Here is an 18,977-nt window from a genome sequence, read left to right as displayed (position 1 = left end):
GTTTGTTCGGTCATAATAATCCAATAAGTTCACGTTGCAGTGCTGGAAATGTTTCTGTTCTTTTCTCTGTGGTCTAAATAAAGAAAAGTACAATGTAAATGTATAAATATTTCACTTTTAGGTGTTTACATCTTTACATTTACATGTATCTGCATAGTAACATTATACACATACACATACATTATAAACAAAACGATATAACAAGTCATTTTACAATGCAGTTAAAAATGAACCATTGAATATATGCAGACTAATAATATATAATAATAAGATATATACTAGAAATATTCAGGCATGGATCCTCCCCAAGCTGAGGGAGGCCACACACCTGCATTCAGTCACATCACCAGTTCAGCAGCTCCTATTGCTAGTTTCATTCTCACCTGTCTCACCTGTAAGTTCCCCTTTAGTTTTCTCTATACATCTTAGACATAGATATAGCATTGTTTTTAGGTTAGACTTTTTACATGAATATGACCAAAACACCAGCTGATTTTTACATAAATCCTGACACTGATAAAGGAGAGCCCAATCAAACAAATGTGGCAGAAACATGTTACTTTATTATGTACTTAAGTCCGCGATGCAACATCACATAATGTAAGTAAAAGTATGTCAGCCTTGGCTTCCAGCATCATCAGTGTCCCCATGTGCAGCAATAACATTTAAAGGTTCTGATCAGTCATAAACATGGCTTGGTGGAATTTTAGCCGTTCTTCAGTACAGAACAGCTACAGTCTGAGATGTTGGGAGGTTTCTCACATGAACTGCTTGTTTCAGGTGTTTCCACAACATCTCAGTTGGAATAAGGTCAGAACTTTGACTCGACCATTTCAGAGCATGAACTTTGTTCTTTAACAATTCTTTTGTAGAACAACTTGTTTGGTTGTTGTTGTCTTGCAGCATGAGCCACTTTGCCTTGAGCTCACAAACATTTCCTTGTCAAATTCACCAGGATCATTCAGAATTCATTGTTCCATCAGTGTTGGCAAATCATCCTGATACAGACTTAGCAGAACAGGCCCAAACCTTTTACCACCCCCACCATCAGATGGATGGGTTCTCCTTGCAGCTCTGCCATGTAACATTGGATCATTTACTTGAATAAATAAATGACAAAGTTAAATGTTTCTGTTTCAGTAGCTTGAATGGGTTCACTTTTACTGCTGTCAGGGCTTATATGAAATTTAGTTGATGTTTTGGCTCATATTTATGCAGAAATATACAAAAAGTCTAGGGTTCAGAAACTTTCAAGCAGCACTGTATGTATTTTTTATTTTTTTAGGGAACTTTAAACTGTTAGACTCCCCTAATTCACTTTGGCTAACTGTTTGTAGCTAACCTTAAACCTTCAGGCCTTCTGTAATGATTTCAACCATTAGCCTATCTGCTACTGTTGTTTTTAACCAGTTTAAACATTTCCGAACACATTTTCTTTGCTCAAAGCCTCCAGCTTTCCTTCCAAGGCCACGTGCCATGTTTTAGTTTTCACCTTCCTCAAGGTCTGCTCAGTGCTGTCCATCCCCCATCACATCTGCTCCTTCCTGGGATTACAGCGCAAATGTCTGTCTGAAACAGTCAGTGCAGAGGGAGGGGGGGTGAGGGAGGGAGATTAAATGCGCTGCACTCTCCAAAGGGGAGGTTAACCAATCAGTGCATGCATACACAGGGATTAACCAATTGCACCGCAGAGGGGGTGGGCAGAGGGATTAAACTGAGCACTGTGGGATTAGGTCAGTGTTGAGTGCAGAAAAAAAAATGCTTTCAAATGTCTTCTCTGAGTGCACTAGATTTAACATGGCTGAGGGTGGTGGTCACATGTCATCATTTTATTATCTACATCAGAAATACCGTACACCAAATGTCTCAGAAGTGTTACTGTATGAAGACTTTGTATCAGTTCAGATTTGATTAGCACAAATCTGATCAACAGTAAAGTTTATTGATTGTTTCAATGCTTTAGCTTTAGCATGTTAGCTTTGAACCATGGTGGAGCATCTAAAAGGTGCCAGTTTTCTTGAGATTTGGTACTTTGTGGCCATTTTTTATTTATTACAGTTACATTTATGTGGCAAGAATCAGGTCATGTGAGGATTACCAAGATGTCAGAGGAGCTGGGGTGATGAGTGGAATGATGAGACCCTAAAGAAAACAATACTGCAGAGTTGATAGATAGAAAACGGAGCAGGGAAAACAAGCAGAGGAAGAAGCTGAGGTGAGTGACACACAGAGGGGGAGAGGGCAATAATCCTAGCTAATTCACTTAGGGCATTGCTGAAGGGAGGCTAAGAGGATTGGGTCACTCCCAGAATCAGATAAGCTAAAATAACCAAGACGGACCAGTGAGAGCAATGGAGGCCATATGACGAACATGACGGGTCCACACCTGACACGGCCACTTTACCGCCACTTCATACTGACGCTTATCAGCTTCAAACTGAATCTCAATGATCAGCGGGGCACAAGAATGTAAAGAATAGATCGCTTTAATATGTCACACAGCTAAAACAGAACAGTTTCCATCAAACTGATCAGAATGGTAACACTACTCACTAACACTGTAACACAAATGCTCGAAAAAAAATCTAAATGCAAATTACAGATTTTATTGTAGCTTAAAATAATAATAATAATAATAATAATAATAAATAGCTTAACATAACCCTGCATGTCGAAACTCCTTTCACTCTATAACAATGCAAAATGATGAAGTGTAGTGTGTGTGTGTGTGTGTGTGTGTGTGTGTGTGTGTGTGTGATGGCTCAGTGTTTTCCATAGGTAGGACTCCAGTCTTTACCTACAAACTCTTTAAAGGCGTTTGTTCTCTTATTTATCATAGCATGAAGACGACAGGCAGCATCAATTACAGTCAGCGGTCCCTTCATCAGTCTGATGACATTCTACAGAGGTCACGAAAAAAACGTACAAACTCAAAATCAATGGTAACACATCCTCTGGCAGAACTGCTTCACACTATCTCACCACTTACACACGTGTCATGGCGACACACACAAAAACGCCACCCTTTCTTGCTGTCTAGAGGACCTGGAACTTCCAGGAGTTTTGGTCCTTGTGGTCCAGGCAGTCCATAGTGGTGAAGCCCAGTTTCCAGGCCTGCTGGTCCTTGTAGTCCAGGCAGTCAACAGAGGTGAAGCCCAGGGAGGAGGCGGTGCTGTAGCCCTGCGAGGACAATGATGCTGGGGACTGGCTCAGGGAGCCCCCCATAGAGGGCACAGTGATGGGGCTGAGAGCACCCCCGGTGCCTGACAGCTGCGAGTGCATAGGGGACAAGTATGCGCTGCAGTCCAGGCCGGTGAAGTAGGAGGTGGTGCTGGCGTAGCCCTGGGTGTAGGCCGATGGCTGGCCGTAGCCCATGGGGTAAGGTGAGGGCCGCTGCATGCAGGGCGCAGAGGAGGAGGCCAGGGGGTCGGGCAGTGGTGAGATGGCCGGGCTCCAGATGGACACAGCTGTGTTTCCGGTGCTGGAGCTGGGAGCCAGGCTAGGGCCGGACTGGGCTGAGGAGGGGCTGTAGGAGCCAGTTGGGTTAGGGACAGGATCGGGGGCGCTGGGTTCCTGCACTGGCGAGGCCTTCTTCTTGGGGGGGCGAGGCTTAGACTGGCCACTGCTCTGTTGCTGCTGCTGGCGGCACTTGGCACGGCGGTTTTTAAACCACACCTGAAGATACAAAGACAGCATGATTCAGGACAGGTGGCAGGAAAGACTGGACGTGTAACTGCAGTAATATCAGAGCATCTGTCTATGGCTCCTCATGAGTAACCAACAGAACAGCCTCCATCTTGGCTCCAGCCTACTTCTCTGCAGTACCTGCACACGTGACTCCGGCAGGTTGATCTTGAGGGCCACCTCCTCCCTCATGAAGATGTCTGGGTAGCGGGTCTTGGAGAACAGCGCCTCCAGGATGTCCAGCTGCGTCCGTGTGAAGGTGGTGCGCTCCCTGCGCTGCTTCCGGGGAGTGGCTGCAGACACCGCAGATACACAGAGACAGAGGATTATTATGGGATACCAGCAGCGCTAGAGATGATATGAATTATGAGCCCAACTCTGAGTGTGTGTGTGTCAGATGATTTCAGAAATTCAGACAGATTTGAGTGGTTTGTTTCTCAGTGTGTGAATAAATATGAATGGAAACTGAACATTATATTAAACTGTATGAGAGCGGCTACTTCCTAATTACGCACAATATTAGGAGCAGAACGCACATGTAGATTTTCTTTATTTGACCATAGTTTGTACAGATAAAGTCTCATAAATCTCACCCTCCATACATGTACTTGTATCAGAACAAGCAAGGAACAATAGCCGGGTCAGTGCATGTCTGTATATTCTCTATCAAGGTTGTGTCGGCGTGTTTGAAATCAGAAAATATGAAGAAAAAGAGTGAGATAAAAAAAAATGTGACATTGTATTTGAGTGATGCTGAGCTCAGCAGAGCAGCTGCGTGTTGGTTTCAAAAGAACTTTGAATGTGTGTGTCCGCACAAAACAGCAGCTTAGAAATTAAAATCAAATTATTAGGAAGTTATTCATAAATGTCACTTTTTCTTTGCCTCGAATTTGTTCGACTATATTTACAATTGTATCGTTACCATCCACCTTTTGAATTCATTCTTATTTGAACGAATCTTTTTTTTAAAATCTTTTTTTCGTTTCTTTTTTCCGTTTGGCTGCAGCGTTACGCACCAGTCTGCGCACTTTTACGCACCACATTGGCTCGATTTAACGGCACAAATTCAAGGTCACAAGTACACAAAGACAGACATAAATATGTAAAAGTAAAAAAACAACATAAAAATGCGTACAGGAGTTTGTACTTACGTGGATAAGCGACAGTTGTTTGTAGCACATCCATTCCGGGGCCAGGCAAATTTAACCCGTTCATGGTGTAATGGGGTTGCTTTATGTAGGACATCATCCTTACAGCAGGCTTTTAAGTCCTGTCGCTGACTTGTAGGTCGGACACGCAACACACCAGCCGCGGGCCCCTCACAGCTCAGCGTGGAGCAACAAGTCCGTGCGTCCGATCCAACCCGCTGCGGAGAGAAGCGGGACGCGCCGGAGTACCCGAGAGAAACGTCAAAGTGTGTGTGTGTGTGTGTGTGTGTGTGTGTGTGTGTGTGTTTTAAATCTGCACTTTCAGATGCACCCTATCTGTCAGCTCAGCAGCAAACCACCGCGAAGCAACGCGCTGAGCATCAGGACCGCTTCTCCTCACACAGCTGAAGTCATCACACAGGTGCAGTTGGCCCCGGATGCCTTTGCGCCTTGGTGAAGTCGGTCCACTGAGTTTCTTTACTGACACGCGCTGCTAATTAGAGGGAGCAAGTGGCTCCAGCAAACCCCTCCCACACACACGCACGCACGCACCGCGCACACGAGGTGAAGCACAGCAACAGGCTACATGACAAACTGGACAACACGGTTTATTATAGGCACAGTTGCTGTTTACAAAGATGGCTAATACAAATGTCTGCATACAAATAATAGAAGATATCTTTAGATGTTTGTTTTGAATTGGAATATTTTAAACAAATGAATCTTCCAAAAATATAATTTAAAGATATTTCACATCATCTATAACTACTTCAAAATCCGTTAAATTCAGATGGAAAGGAGCCTTTTCCCTCCTCCACCCTTCTCATCAATTAACCTGCTGCACATCTGCTGCAGTTCATACATTCACACATCATATCGGACAGATTACAGAAATCTCCAAAACAGCTGCAACACATACACACACTGTTTTCACGCACACACACACACACGTGCACAGAAACACCCAGCTGCACAAAAGCGACAAAGCTCATTTGATTTATCATAATATGCTTTATCTGAAAAGTAAGTATCTTATCTCCAGATAAAGAGAGGAAAGACAGAGCAATCCGTTCAGTGGTGGAGCGGGAAAGGAGGCTGGAGGGAACCGAAGCAGACACACTGAAGGGGGCAAATGGACAGGGTTGATGTGTAGAGTGAGGGGGGACAAAGAAAGACAAGAAGACGGCAGAGGATACAAGAAGGTGGCGTGGAGTCTGTGGTGGAAGGAGGGAGACGAACGTGGATTCAGGCACCTGATGGACAAGGAGAGTTAAAATGATGAAGAGGAACATCCTTTGTGTTTTTGGACCAGAGTGGTGCCAATGCTGAGAGAATGTTTCTAAGGAGTTGGACAGACATAGAAGTGTGTGTGTGTGACTGAGATGGTTGGTTGCACAGCTTTTTATTTTTTATTGTCGAGTCTCATTTGGGGCCCCAAAGCTGGATTGGAAAAAGTCTTGAGATTGACATGCATAACAGAGATTGTAAAAACACGTCCTCTTGATGAAGGCGATGCAATCTACGCTTAACAGTGGAACAGCTCGTTCTGCAGCTGCAGCAGCAAATAGGGAAGTAGGGAAGAGGACTGAGCTGGCATAATCCCTGCCCGACTGCCCTTCCCCCCTAAAGCTGTACTAACAGCAACATGTTCAGATTGATGCAAGCAAGCAATCTTTATCTTCAGGTTGTGATCAAGATGCTGCAGGCTGGAAAAACTTTAGAAAACGGAAGACAAAGAGGGATGTGGGCCAGGTAGATGGAGGAGGGGAGAGATGGGAGGGGAAGTGAGAGGGAAGGAGGAGAAGCAGGTGAAGGGGCAGAGGGTGGGAGGGTGTAGGCTCCAGTCCTCGTCCCCACTGACACACTGCTGCGGTTAATCCAGATTAGAGTGTCTAAAACAGGTCGGCTAAATCTGCAGGCCAGCCAGCAATACAGAGGCTGCTGTCAGCTCCAATCACTCAGCCTGCACCCACATGCACGTACACACACACACCCACACACACACACACACACTGTAATAATCTGCTCTGTGCTAACCAGGTGCCACCAGTAGCTCAGCACAGACTGCCACCGACCACCCCCACTCCTCCTCCTATTGCCCACTCACACAGTCAGAGCTCCACATGTGTGTGTGTGTGTGTGTGTGTACTACACCAAACAACATTTCACCAAAAATGAAACAGGGATTTTCAAGATCAATGTCCTGTTGATGAGACCGTGTAGACAGAGAAACAGGTGTCAGAGCCACCACCAGTCTGCTGACTCAGCCCAAAATGACCTGCAGATGTGACGATCAGACTCCCTAAAGTGCAGATTAAGCATTTTCCCCCTGCTTATTGCAAATGTGTATCGCAGCACTGATCAGGGAAGATACTCAGTTTTAGATGTGGTGAGTATCATTTCTAATGTTGACATCACAGAAGAGAAAACTCACAGTGATCTGTCAGCAGTGGTCCTGCTCCTTGTCTTCAGCCGGGGTTCTTTCTACACATGAATGGTTTGGGTATTCTCCTCTGAAGGAGAACTAAAGTGGACAAAAAGAAAAATCATCAGGACCAAAATAATATTGACAGAGATTAAAAAATAGACCTAGATAGACACTTTAAAAAAACAATCCAAATGGAACTGTATACATTTCTGTCAAATAAAGCAGTCTACACAATCCAATCACACACAATCAGAGGCCAGCATGACTCTGAAAAAACAATATGTACTTCAGAGCTATTTTAAAAAGATTTCAAATCCTGAAATGTAACCAGTACTTACTCATTAGTTGTCATCAACTAGAGTAAAACCTCATTGGTAAATGTTCAGAGGTTTTTTCATGAGCATACCAACAGCAACGAGGATGCAGGATGATCATCTTTATTTCCAAAAAGGCAGTTTAACTGGTTCCTAATCCAAGCTTTGGTTGATTCAAAGGGTCCATCTTCAACTCTTTTATCACATTAGTATGCACTGCATCATTATGGTCAACATGACCCTCTCATCAGGTCCTCCTGCAGGTGTGAGGCTGCACGGTGTCTCTCAGCCATTGAGATTGTTCCTTTTTGCTGTCTGTCACTGTAGAACTCACATTGAAGCAGCCACTCCTGGAACAATTGATCTTTTTTTGCAAAATCATTTATTTTTATTATTATTATTTGTTGCTTTAGAGGCCGATTATTATTATTTCCACTTGTAAACTTTCAAAATATTAGTAATATAAAGTAAAATTATTAAGTCACTAAATTAAAATTTTAAATTAAAATCACTTTCATTCATGTTTTTTCCACATATATCTGCCATACAAAAGCCCAACACCCATAAAATGTAAGTAAATAAATTAATATAGGGTAAAAGAAAAAGGAAGAAAAAAACAAAACAAAAATTCTTCTGTGAAATAAAGAAAAAAACAGGTCTTAGTGAATTCACATAGCCTAAAACTAAACTAATTACATGTTTATTATTATTAATAATTAAAGTCAGTTTCCTGATAACTTTCTCTTGTAACCTTCAGTTATCTGTTACATGTTTGTTTTCACACAATAAAGTGAGTTTTCACATATGAAGTAGTTTTAAGTCAGAGTATCAGGTTGAAAAGACAAATAATCATCAATTAAACATCAGCACGGCTGCTTTCCCACAGACAACCTAAGCCGTGAGGGAATGTCTTAATAAAGCCAATACCTGTCAAACTGCACAATAAACCTGATCAATAAGTTTTACATAAAACTACAGCCACTGTAAACTACTTTGCAAGCTCCACTTGTGTGTGTGTGTGTAATGACTCAGGAGATGCGCTGTGAGGTGAGGTGTGTCAGTGTGGAGGATGAGTGATTACAGTGGACAGTAATCCTGCAGATGGATTAGCAGGTGGTATTAGGAGAAGTGGGGGTGTAGCGCACCGCCACCTCTGAACTGTCACAATATGGAGCAGCAGCCCGTGGGGGCCTCACCTCCGTCTGCTTCATGGGACACTGTGACACACACCGTGCAGCGGTCAGACAACAAGGACAAAGGCCACAGAGCCGACTGCATTACAACAATACTGCTGCTGTTGTACTGATCAGCGCAGATGAAGGCGGCTTTTTATGTCAGTTCACTTTATCTTCCTGGTTTCAGGACAGCTGCCTGTAATGTGATATTTCATGTAAAGGTGCAGTGTCTGTCCCTCACCACACTTACATAGATTCTTATGCCAGGATACTGTTAACCACACCTGGAGGGCAGGCCCAGAATTACTGGGATACAGGGAAATTTCAACACTTATACAACAATTATTTGTGTCCCTAAATAATCCTGTACATTGTGCAACACTCTAAAAATAAATGTAGGTTGTACAGCAGGGCAGCACATTGATGGGGTTAGTTAGAAGAAGGTTCTGGGTTCAACCCTGTTGGGTGAGAGACAGGTACAGGTGAATGGTTTCTCTGTGTGTGTTAGCCTTGCGATAGACTGGCCTGTGAATGGATGAATGGATGGTTTTTATGGTAACATTTACACAATAAGTGGCAACTATAATCTTGTGGGAAAGCTATAAGACAAACACTCATACTGGGGGCTCTGTTAGTTGTTGATTCATGGATACATACAGTTTTACGTTTATTTTTGACAGATCACACTTGTTATGAATCATAAATGCAAACCTACAGCGGGGACTGTTGTAAATGGCCTCCCACAATGCAACAGGTGTCGGTTCCTTCACCTTGCTGGGCTTTTTTGGGTAAAATAGGGAGAATAGAAGAAATGCAATTTTGATTCTAATAAAGTGATTGATTAAAGCCCACAGATGAAGTTAATGCAAGGCTTGGAAATACACATACTTGTTCAGGTTCCAACAAGTAGGAGTTGTTGGATTTTTATATCAGAGTAACAGTGTTTTTTTCAGGAGAACATGGACATCACAGCAGTTTCAGATCAGAAGTGTAGATGTATTGTATTATATGTAACAGCCATTTTTTTTAAACCTGTGTTGCTCTTAAGGCCGTCCTCTCCACAAGAGGGTACCATGCAGCTTCCACTCCACAGTCTGTTCAGTGTGATGAGTGGGTTTGCTCTGACCTCTGGTGGATGCAGTTTTAATAGACTGATGTGGTTTGTGGCAACTTAAGCAAAAAAGATTAAAATTGTTATATTCTTTAACGTAAGCCAAGACTGGTGAGTTAAAAATCAATCTAACACAATAATGCTACATGCATGGTGGTACATGTAGCATCATTGACTTGTGCATACATTGTTTATTTAGGAACAGCTACGGCCGGTCAACAATCTTTAGATGACATGTAACAAAAAACATGTTAAATAAACAGGAATAAATGTAAGCTGAAAATAAGATCTAAATAACAGACATAACTTGCTTCAGTAGCGCTGGATACAGAGTGCCATTAGAGGGCAGCATCTCACACACGACGTGACAAATGTGCAACATGAAGTAGAAAAAGCTTGCGCTGCCTTCACAACCTCTCAGTAGATGGGAAATTACACAACACGGTGGTCATAGGTCCAAATTTTCACATTTAAAATCCCGTGAAGTAATTTCCGTGTTAAACTCTGAATTACCGGACTGTACAGTCAGTTACAGGCTAGGTTAAAATTTATTAAAAACCAAGTAAATGAGGCACTGAGCTACGTTTCAGTTAAAGGAATCTTTCCTGAAAACAAAAACAAGCACAACTAAGTAATGTATATAATACGCAATGGAACAATCCAAAGTAAATCGTTAAGTATGATTTTTATTTTTTGATTTGTTAGTTTATTTGTCCACAAACTATTTTTTTCGCCTATGCTGCAGCACTTTTAGTACTGAATGCTAATATATCAAATACACGTGAACGCAGCTCCAGCCAAACCCGGATGTTTTGCTTCATCCGTGAGAATTTGGTTAAGTTACTTATATATACACTGATGCTTAAAGGTTAAGCGCCTTCAAAATCAGTTTTATTCGTCTGTTTGTTGAAAGTGTTTTTTGTATTCTAAGCTCATTTTCCTGTTTAAGCTAACTTGCTTGTAGGTTGGAGAACGAAGTAGCTACTAAACATGATGAACTGGCTAAATTCTGGACATTTCTCGTAAGATTTGGGTTTAGCTGGCTCCTCCAGGATGCTCCGAGAGGCGTATCCCTTCGTGGAGGACAGTTTCAGCCGTTTCCCGTCGCAGAGTAACATTTACGGGCTGTGTCAGGCCGGGGAGCAGGAGCTGTTAGCGGCCACGCTGAAGGGGAAGGTGCTGTGTTTCAGATACCAGGAGCTGCAGCAGAAAGTCCGGCCGGTGGCCAAGGAGGTTCAGTTCACCTACATACCAGGTACCACACACAAAGGCTGGGACTTTATATAAACCTCTACAGATATTAAGTGATTCAAAGCACCTCCACTGCAAGTTTTATAAGAACAAACCTATAAATAGCAACTCACATAATGATATAGAATTTAAAGGGGCCGTTGGCAGCAGAGTTGGATACTTTACAAGGCAGGATGGAGGATTTATGTATTAATATGACTTACCACAAAGTGAATGATCAGTTTCTTTTGGGTTAGAAGCATTGTAGGCCCTACGACCACATATAATCAAAAGCTATGGGGCTAACTGAAGTAAAATTATAGTATGTTATTGGTAGTCAATGCATGCGTGCCATTGAGGAAGTACAGTCTTTATTAATAAGAATGAATAAATAAACCATAATATTACTAACAAGTACAAAAGAAATGGCCGAACTTCCAAAATATTCTCTCTGCAGAATATCTCTGTTATCTGAATCTCTGTTAAATTAATGTTGTCAATATTATACTGGTGCTGGTCACAACTAATCGTAATCATTGGTCTTCATTGATCATCTTTATCAGCCCTATTTTTGCTCATTGATTCATATTCATGGTATGGTCTTGACATGGTTATGATGGTTATGATGACAGAGTTTAACTGACATTCATCAACTGTTAATAGTTAGAGTTATTCTAAATGAGAAATGTAATCATTTCAAATAGGATTATTTGTTGTGTCTAACTATTTTTTTTAATAAAAAAATAAATAGTGAAAAACCAAACTAATGAATAATGCTAGTAGTTGTTGGTCAGGCTGCAAAGAGTTGATTCTTTTCTTTATGCAGTTGATGCAGAGATTGTATCAATTGATGCTTTCAACAAGTCTTCACCCAAAAGAGGCCTGGTGGTGGGCATCACCTTCATAAAGGTAGATTTAAGTCTATGAGTCTCAGTCTGTGTGTGTGTTACACTAAAGTGCAACTCATTGCTGATGTCCTGCAGGACTCTGGTGACAAAGCAACTCCGTTCCTGAATATCTACTGTGACTATGAGCCCGGCTCAGAGTTCAATCTTGAGTCTATCGCACGTGAGTGAAGCAGTGAGCGGATGTGTGTGGTGCTAACTGTGATACTTGTTCCACATGCTGATTGTTGTGTTTTTCTCTGAGCAGAAAGCTGCCTGAATCTGGAGCTGCAGTTCACACCTTTCCAGCTCTACCACACAGAGTAAGTTTGCTGTTAGTTTGCTGCAAAGATAGTCACCTACATCATAGAATAGACAGTACTGTATTTCATTCGTTAGCACAGACTGAACTTTTACAAACACACAGCACTGTCCACGGCACTCTGTTCAAACAGACTACAAACAAACAACATTTTACTAAAAATGCAGCCTATAAAAATACAACAGATTACAGCCGTACAAAAAAGAAATTATCTTGGATCAGGTACTGCACATACAACAGAAGTAGAAACTCACAACAGTTAATACTTAAAAAGTGTAAATGACAAGTAAAAAGTTCCCAGAGACATTAAACATGTGTCAGTCAGGTCATTTAAATTACCGGGCAAATAATAAGCTGAATGATAAGGAATAAAGTGACCAGGATGTGAAGTCAGAAAACATTCAACAGCACTGGAAACATTTCTTATGTGTGTTACATTTGCTGTGCATGAGTTATGCTGTGTTACAAAATATTTCATTATGTGGTCTATAGTGAGTATGTGCTCGTGGATGCAGAGCTTACTTAAGCAGCATATAATGGCATATAATTCTGTGCTTTTAGTGATATGATCAGAAATCATTAGATTAAAATTATGAATGAACTTATTGATGCTGCAAAGACATTATGCACCAATAGCTCCTTTCTACAGGTTCAGATTAACATACTACTTCTGTTGCAGCACTTGATGACTGTGCATATTTTCACATTTTTGTATAATTAGTGTCCTGAACCAGTGATGCAGTAATTTCAGTATTCTACACACATATTCATGAATGGGTTTCAGGGTAAACATGGCTGTAATACTGTGTATGAGCAGCGTCACTTCAGACAGTGTGTGTGTGTGTGTCCCTGTGTGTGTGTGTGTGTGTGTGTGTGTGTGTGTCTTCTCTCTCTTTGTCAGGGTGCAGTGTGCAGATGGAAGCAGCGAGACTGTGTTCCTGCTCAGTGGTCACGACCAGAGGATCCACCTGTACAAGGAGGTCAGATATCAAACACTGGGTCAAGGGATTTTTATCAAACACTTGGAAATGTTCTCTCTTCTTTGTGCAAATATGTTACTGTGTCCTTGTTAGTTATCAAAAGAGAAAGTGGACTCATTTGCTTCACACATTTGTCTTACAAAGTATTTGATTTGTACTGAGGGATAGTATCACAGCTGTCCAACCAGGCACAGTAGCTGCTTCATCATCTGGAAGGAACTCAGCAGCTGCTGTATCAAAAGGAGCTGGCTGAGGTTTTGTTTAATTGGAAGATTCTTTTTAAGTGCAGTACAAACAGTAGAGACCCAGAACAAACTGAAGAGATTATGTGTCTCATCTGGCTTATGAACAGTCAGTGATTCCCCACAATAAGCCAGAAAAACTTGCTTAGCCTGCTGTCACCATGACCCAACTCCAGAAAAGCAGCAGAACACAGATGCAGTCAGGGAAAAATTATTCTAACCCCTGCTGATTCACTAACAAAGAAATGATCAGTCTATAATTAAATGGTAGGTTTATTTGAACAGTGAGAGACAGAACAATCACATACAAATCCAGAATAATGCATTTCAAATAAGTTATAAATGTATTCACATTGTCATGAATGAAATAAGTATTTGATCCCTTCACAAAACGTGCTTTAGTAACTTTGCTTCAATCACAGAGGTCAGACGTTTCTTGTAGTTGGCCTCAAGGTTTGCACACATCTCAGGGGGGTTTGTCCCACTCCTCTTTGCAGATCTTCTCCAAGTTTTTGGAATGTATTTTTCTGGATTGTGTTTGTTATTGTTCTGTCTCTCACTGTTCAAATAAACCCACCATTGAAATCACAGACTGATAATTTCTTCAAAGACATAAAACTCAGTGTGTGTGTGACTGAACCTGTCCTGCACCTCAGCAGGGACACTCTCTGTGGAAACATGAGGCAAACATTTGGACTTTGGAAGGAGATTATAAAAAGATCTAGTAGTGGCCAGGATGGACAGGGGAATATGATCACAGCAAGCAAATTCTGGTTCAGTGTTCATGTGTGATTAGTATGTTAAGCAGTGTGTGCCACGACACGTTTGCCTTATCTTTTCTGAAATGATACAGATAATTGCTCATTGTCTAATATTTATATTACTTAAATGAACAACATAATGTTAGTGTTTGTAAGTGATGGTCAGGTAATACTGCTTCTCTCTACTGTTATGGAAATGTATCCATGACAAAAATACATTGTTCTGTTTACAAGAAGACTCCTAGATCAGAGGAATGAAAGCTACTTGCTCTTTGGAAAAGAGATCAAACCCGACTATAATGAGTTTCGCATATCTGTTGGAGACACTCTGATTCATCATGCAAACACCACACTCTCCTGTCTCCAACAGAACGCCTCCCTCCACCAGTTTGAGGAGCAGCCAGTGGAGAGACTCTTCCCTGAACTGCAGCAGCTGCCCAGCAAGTTAGTTATTATTCTAAACCCCCTCAGCGCTGTTGGCTCTGTTATTTATTATTGTGTGTGTTGAGGGATCATCAACTCTACTTCTGTGTTTAATCAGCCTAATGGATTTCTTCTTTATCCTTAAGTCTTCACTCAGAAAATACTTCTGTAATCCATTTGGGCTGATATACAGGAATGTTGAAGATAAAATCCACCTGATTTACAAACATGTCAGTAATGAAAGAAAGTGGAAAAACGTGATAAAAACAGAAAAATAAAAGTAACATCAGCAGTTTGAAATGCATCAGGTAAACTGCAACAATAAAGTAGACGTATCAATTATGTATGATCAGCTGCAACATTATGGCCCTGCGACGCTCTCTGTAGTCTGACACCTTTCAGTCCGAACAGCATTGATAGCCTTCACTCTCCACATGCATCAATATATATTCTACACATCCTGAGTTCTAACTTTGTGTTTCCCTTTGTACAGTGTGTTATGGCTGGATATGCTGAGCATAGCTGGCAGCCGGCGGCTCTCAGCGTTCGGCTGTCAGAACGGCTGTGTTGGACTGGCTCTGGTCAACCAGACTGGACCAGGTGAGAGAGACAAACATAATGTCCCTCTGAGAGTTGCAGCTCTGATCATCTAATGATTTCACACAGTTTGCCTATGAAGTACGAGTGAGGAATACAGAAGTGCTGATTCTTCCCTCCAGGGCAGCTGAACACGTCTGTGACCCCTGCACAGAAATCATTTATTACTGTTGTTGAAAGGGCCTGCACACTCACACAGGTGTTTTCACTTACTGTGGCTGATAAGACATCCGCTCAGGTAGAGAGGGTGGTCAGACCTACACTGGGAATTATGAAGTGATCACCCACATAGTCCAGTTATTGCATCATACATATATGCAAAGTCTGTCATTTCCTCATGTACATTCTTCCATTTATAGATGAAACTACCGGCAGTTTTTTTTTTTAAATAGAAACCCAGGAACACACCAAGTCATTCAGCACAACCTCTGATGCTGCAGTAAGGCGCTCTGTAAGAGAGGCGCAGGTGTCAGTAATAACTAACAACAGTTCTGTTCTGTTCATGTGTCCCAGTAAGCTGTGACAGCATGGACAGTACCGACACTGAACCGAGCCTGATGCATGAAATTCAGCCATCGTATCTAATTACACACACCTGCAATCATTCTACTAAACAAGGCTGATGTCCTTACAGCCGTGTTATTCCCACCATGTAACGCCCCTGGGAGCAGGGGAGTGGCATTTTGTAGTATCTCAGAGAAAGAGAACTGTAGTACCAACTGTTGGTGCACCATTTAGTGACATTTGAGTGTGTTCCAGTTGTGTTCCCACTGCCAAATTACTCATGCCAATATAGTACTTTTCCATGGCAGCCGCACTACATACTAAAAGTAAAGGAATGTTAGACTTGGAAAAAGTCAACATGACTGGATAGCAGGATCCAGCCCCTTATGTCTCCGTGCTCTTGATGCTTTATTTCTATTTCAGTGCATCTGAATTCCTTTATTTATCCCCGAGGGGAAATTCTTTAACAAACATTTCATACACTGGAGCAATATAATGCATATGAAAAATCACTTGAGTGAGTCTACAGTAAACAGTCCCTATTTTAATGTATTATGCATAATAGTCAAATATGTATTGTGTATAATAGTCAGGATAATGGAGATCACCTTTAGAACAACAGGGATGCAGTAAAGTAGCTTTGTTGCTTTTGGCTTTATAAATCAGTGCTAAATCCTTGTAAATAATCAAACATGTAGTCAGAATTGATCACATGACCTCATGTTGGTGTGTTTCTATTTGTGTGTTTAATGATACTGTATGTGTTAATCAGAGGTTTTGCAGAGCTGGCGGGTCCAGTTCGACAGTCCGATCTCTACAGTGCTGCTTTTTCCTCTGATCTGCCAAACTGAGGCCACACAGCCCAGCAGAGAGAAAAGTATGTCACTGCTATCTCCTTTACTTTGTCATGTCTAAATCTGTAGCAGGCCTCGAAGTCACTTTGTCTTTTCCAGGTGTGAAAGCAGAGGGCTACAACCTCCTGGTAACCAGTACTATAGAGATGGCAGTTGTCTACAGGTCAGAGTCAAACACCTGCATAAAACTGGAATCATGTGTTTCTGTGTCACTTAGTCGTCCTCTGTGTTGTCGTACTTGTGTGTTTTGCTCAGAGACGTCCAGGAGCGTGGTTTGACCAAGTCCACATGCCTCTCAGAAAGTGACCAATGGGATGCAGTGCTTTGTGCTCTGGTCATTGACCTGGATTTTGATGGACAGAAGGAAGTGCTGTTGGGAACATATGGACAGGTCAGAGCCTCTTTTTACTGATGGTCATTAACTCACCAAGAGCACTGAGTCCATGTCTCAGTGCCTTTCAACTTGAAGCTGAGGCTGTTGACACCAAGCCTAGTGGTTCCTACTGAAGACAAAACACTTTATTATATAAAACAGTATTTAAAAAGACAAATACTCACAGTGGGTCTCTCTGGCACAGTGCAATAAATGAAATACACAATGAGGTGACATTAACAGGAGGGCCAGAAGGTGACCGTCAGACATGTTTGATGTCAATGTCATTCATTTGATAAGAACACCTGACCGGCGTGGTGAGACCTTGGTGATGACCGTACTCCCGACCTTTCTGTCATGCAGGAACTCCTTTGTTACAAATTCCAGCCGGCTGAGATTGGAGGAGACGGACAGTTTCAGCTGCAGTGGAGGCAGAGCTTCAAGAGTCCTTTGCTGTCCATCCTCTACTTAGACCTGACCGGGGACGGTCTGAGAGAGCTGGCTGTCCTCACACTGAAGGGTTTACATATATTGCAGGTAAGTGGCAAATCTGACAGAGCTCTGTTATGAAAATGACAGTGTATGTTATTAATGTTACTTGTGATCAGAGAAAAGATGTCATCAAGTGAACTGAGCTGTGGTTTAGGTAATTGCTGACCTCTATTGACCAGTAGCAGAAAGTGCATGTAGCTTATTGTGCTGGCCCTTTACCACTTTTTAACAGACGTAAGAAGTGATTTAGAATTTAGAAGTGGAACAGATGCTACAGCTTTATCATTGTCAAACATGTAAAACAGCACAAGACAGCTGCCGTCTTACACACTCTGCATCTCATTCTTTCTTTGTCATTTCAGCACAGTCTGACCAGCACTGCTGATTTGGTCCTTGAGCGTCTCGCCCAGAGAGTGTCAGCACTGACAGCTGGATCTAAGCTGGAGTCAGAAGCAGCTCAACACAGCGAGGAAGAGAACGACCCTCCAGCTCAGAAACAGGAGTCTACCACACAGATGCCATCAAACTAACAAGAACATTACATATTCTTTACATGTGGAAGTCCCATCGGCTCACAGTGAGGTCCAGCACTGAGGACTTCTCAGGGGTTTGTGTTCCTGACGATGACAGACGCTGTTAGAAAATCACGCATCACATTTCATGCCTGCCTTGTGATTTCAGACTGAATGTAGATAACCATATGCCGTTTGATGTGAACAGTGAGACGAAGTATCATAATTTAGACTAATTTGAAAGATGTAGATGTAGTGGAAGGATATTTCTCTACAATTAAAATTAAATTTTCGCATCAGGAATGGGGTGCCATACTCAGCCCACTTCTCTTTACATTTCACATAAATCAAACATGTTTTTATCTTCCTATTAAAATGTAAAAAACATCGATCAATCCATCCATAGACTTACACTTATCAAGGGCACTGGTCATGAGGGGGCAGCAGCCTAGAAAAGCCCAGACCACCTCCTTCAGCTCCTCTGGGAGGATACCATGGTGATCGCAGGCCAGCTGAGTGATGTAATCCCTCCAGCGTGTCCTGGGTCGGCCCCAGGGCCTCGTCACAGTTGGACAGTCCCAAAACACCTCACATGGGGGGCACTCTAACCAGATGCTCAAACACCCAGATTGGCTGCTCTCAGTGCAGAAAAGCAAAGACGCTGTTTCAAGTGCTGGAGACAAGGCTGTCGGTGCCTTATGTTTGATTCAGCCCATTTTGCTTTTCTCAGGTCTCTCTTGAAATGATCTCAAGAAGACCTTAAATCAGTTGTAAACTTTTCAAAATAAAGTTACGATGTTCTAAAAAAAAATATAAATGCACCAACAAGATCTAGCAATGTAAAAATACTTACAGTAGTTAATAATTTAACAGTTGCTCCTATAAAACTTATAAAAAAAAGTCCAGGATATTTAACAAAATCCAAAATAAAAAGTGGAAGCTG

The 18,977-nt window shown here is 42.0% G+C and overlaps 2 protein-coding genes across 3 annotated transcripts; one reads left to right on the top strand and one right to left on the bottom strand.

Moving 5' to 3' along the window:
* Positions 1 to 3,036: 3,036 nt before the first annotated feature.
* Positions 3,037 to 4,932, bottom strand: crx (cone-rod homeobox). Of its 2 annotated transcripts, none has more exons than XM_028421664.1 (3): positions 4,828 to 4,932; positions 3,826 to 3,993; positions 3,037 to 3,675 (listed from the first exon to the last, which is right to left on the bottom strand). In XM_028421664.1, the coding sequence occupies exons 1-3, from the start codon at positions 4,930 to 4,932 to the stop codon at positions 3,037 to 3,039; spliced, it is 912 nt and encodes a 303-aa protein (XP_028277465.1). The 2 variants fall into 2 exon arrangements, with proteins under 2 accessions (XP_028277465.1, XP_028277466.1); XM_028421665.1 differs by having other exon boundaries at positions 3,826 to 3,977; positions 4,836 to 4,932.
* Positions 4,933 to 10,652: 5,720 nt separating this feature from the next.
* kptn (kaptin (actin binding protein)) lies at positions 10,653 to 18,977 on the top strand. Its single transcript, XM_028422380.1, has 12 exons — positions 10,653 to 11,115; positions 11,917 to 11,999; positions 12,074 to 12,158; positions 12,243 to 12,297; positions 13,198 to 13,276; positions 14,650 to 14,723; positions 15,196 to 15,302; positions 16,576 to 16,680; positions 16,757 to 16,820; positions 16,913 to 17,048; positions 17,394 to 17,567; positions 17,885 to 18,977. Exons 1-12 carry the CDS (start codon positions 10,914 to 10,916, stop codon positions 18,050 to 18,052), a joined length of 1,332 nt encoding a protein of 443 aa, XP_028278181.1. The 5' UTR covers positions 10,653 to 10,913; the 3' UTR covers positions 18,053 to 18,977.

Source organism: Parambassis ranga, chromosome 14 (assembly GCF_900634625.1).
Source record: "Parambassis ranga chromosome 14, fParRan2.1, whole genome shotgun sequence".
Taxonomy (NCBI): Eukaryota; Metazoa; Chordata; class Actinopteri; family Ambassidae; genus Parambassis; species Parambassis ranga.
The sequence above is the reverse complement of the archived record's forward strand: the minus strand, read 5'-3'. Positions and strand labels throughout refer to the sequence as shown.

What these genes read in the sequence shown, in the direction of transcription:
- kptn (XM_028422380.1), top strand. Translation starts at nt 10,914, where the DNA reads ATGCTCCGAGAGGCGTATCCCTTCGTGGAGGACAGTTTCAGCCGTTTC. An exon ending in TGTTGGGAACATATGGACAG is followed by an intron (nt 17,049 to 17,393) that starts GTCAGAGCCTCT and finishes TCTGTCATGCAG; the next exon opens with GAACTCCTTTGTTACAAATT. An exon ending in AGGGTTTACATATATTGCAG is followed by an intron (nt 17,568 to 17,884) that starts GTAAGTGGCAAA and finishes TTGTCATTTCAG; the next exon opens with CACAGTCTGACCAGCACTGC.
- crx (XM_028421664.1), bottom strand. Translation starts at nt 4,932, where the DNA reads ATGATGTCCTACATAAAGCAACCCCATTACACCATGAACGGGTTAAAT. An exon ending in TCGCTTATCCACGTAAGTAC is followed by an intron (nt 3,994 to 4,827) that starts AAACTCCTGTAC and finishes TGTCTCTGTGTA; the next exon opens with TCTGCGGTGTCTGCAGCCAC. An exon ending in TGCCGGAGTCACGTGTGCAG is followed by an intron (nt 3,676 to 3,825) that starts GTACTGCAGAGA and finishes TTGTATCTTCAG; the next exon opens with GTGTGGTTTAAAAACCGCCG.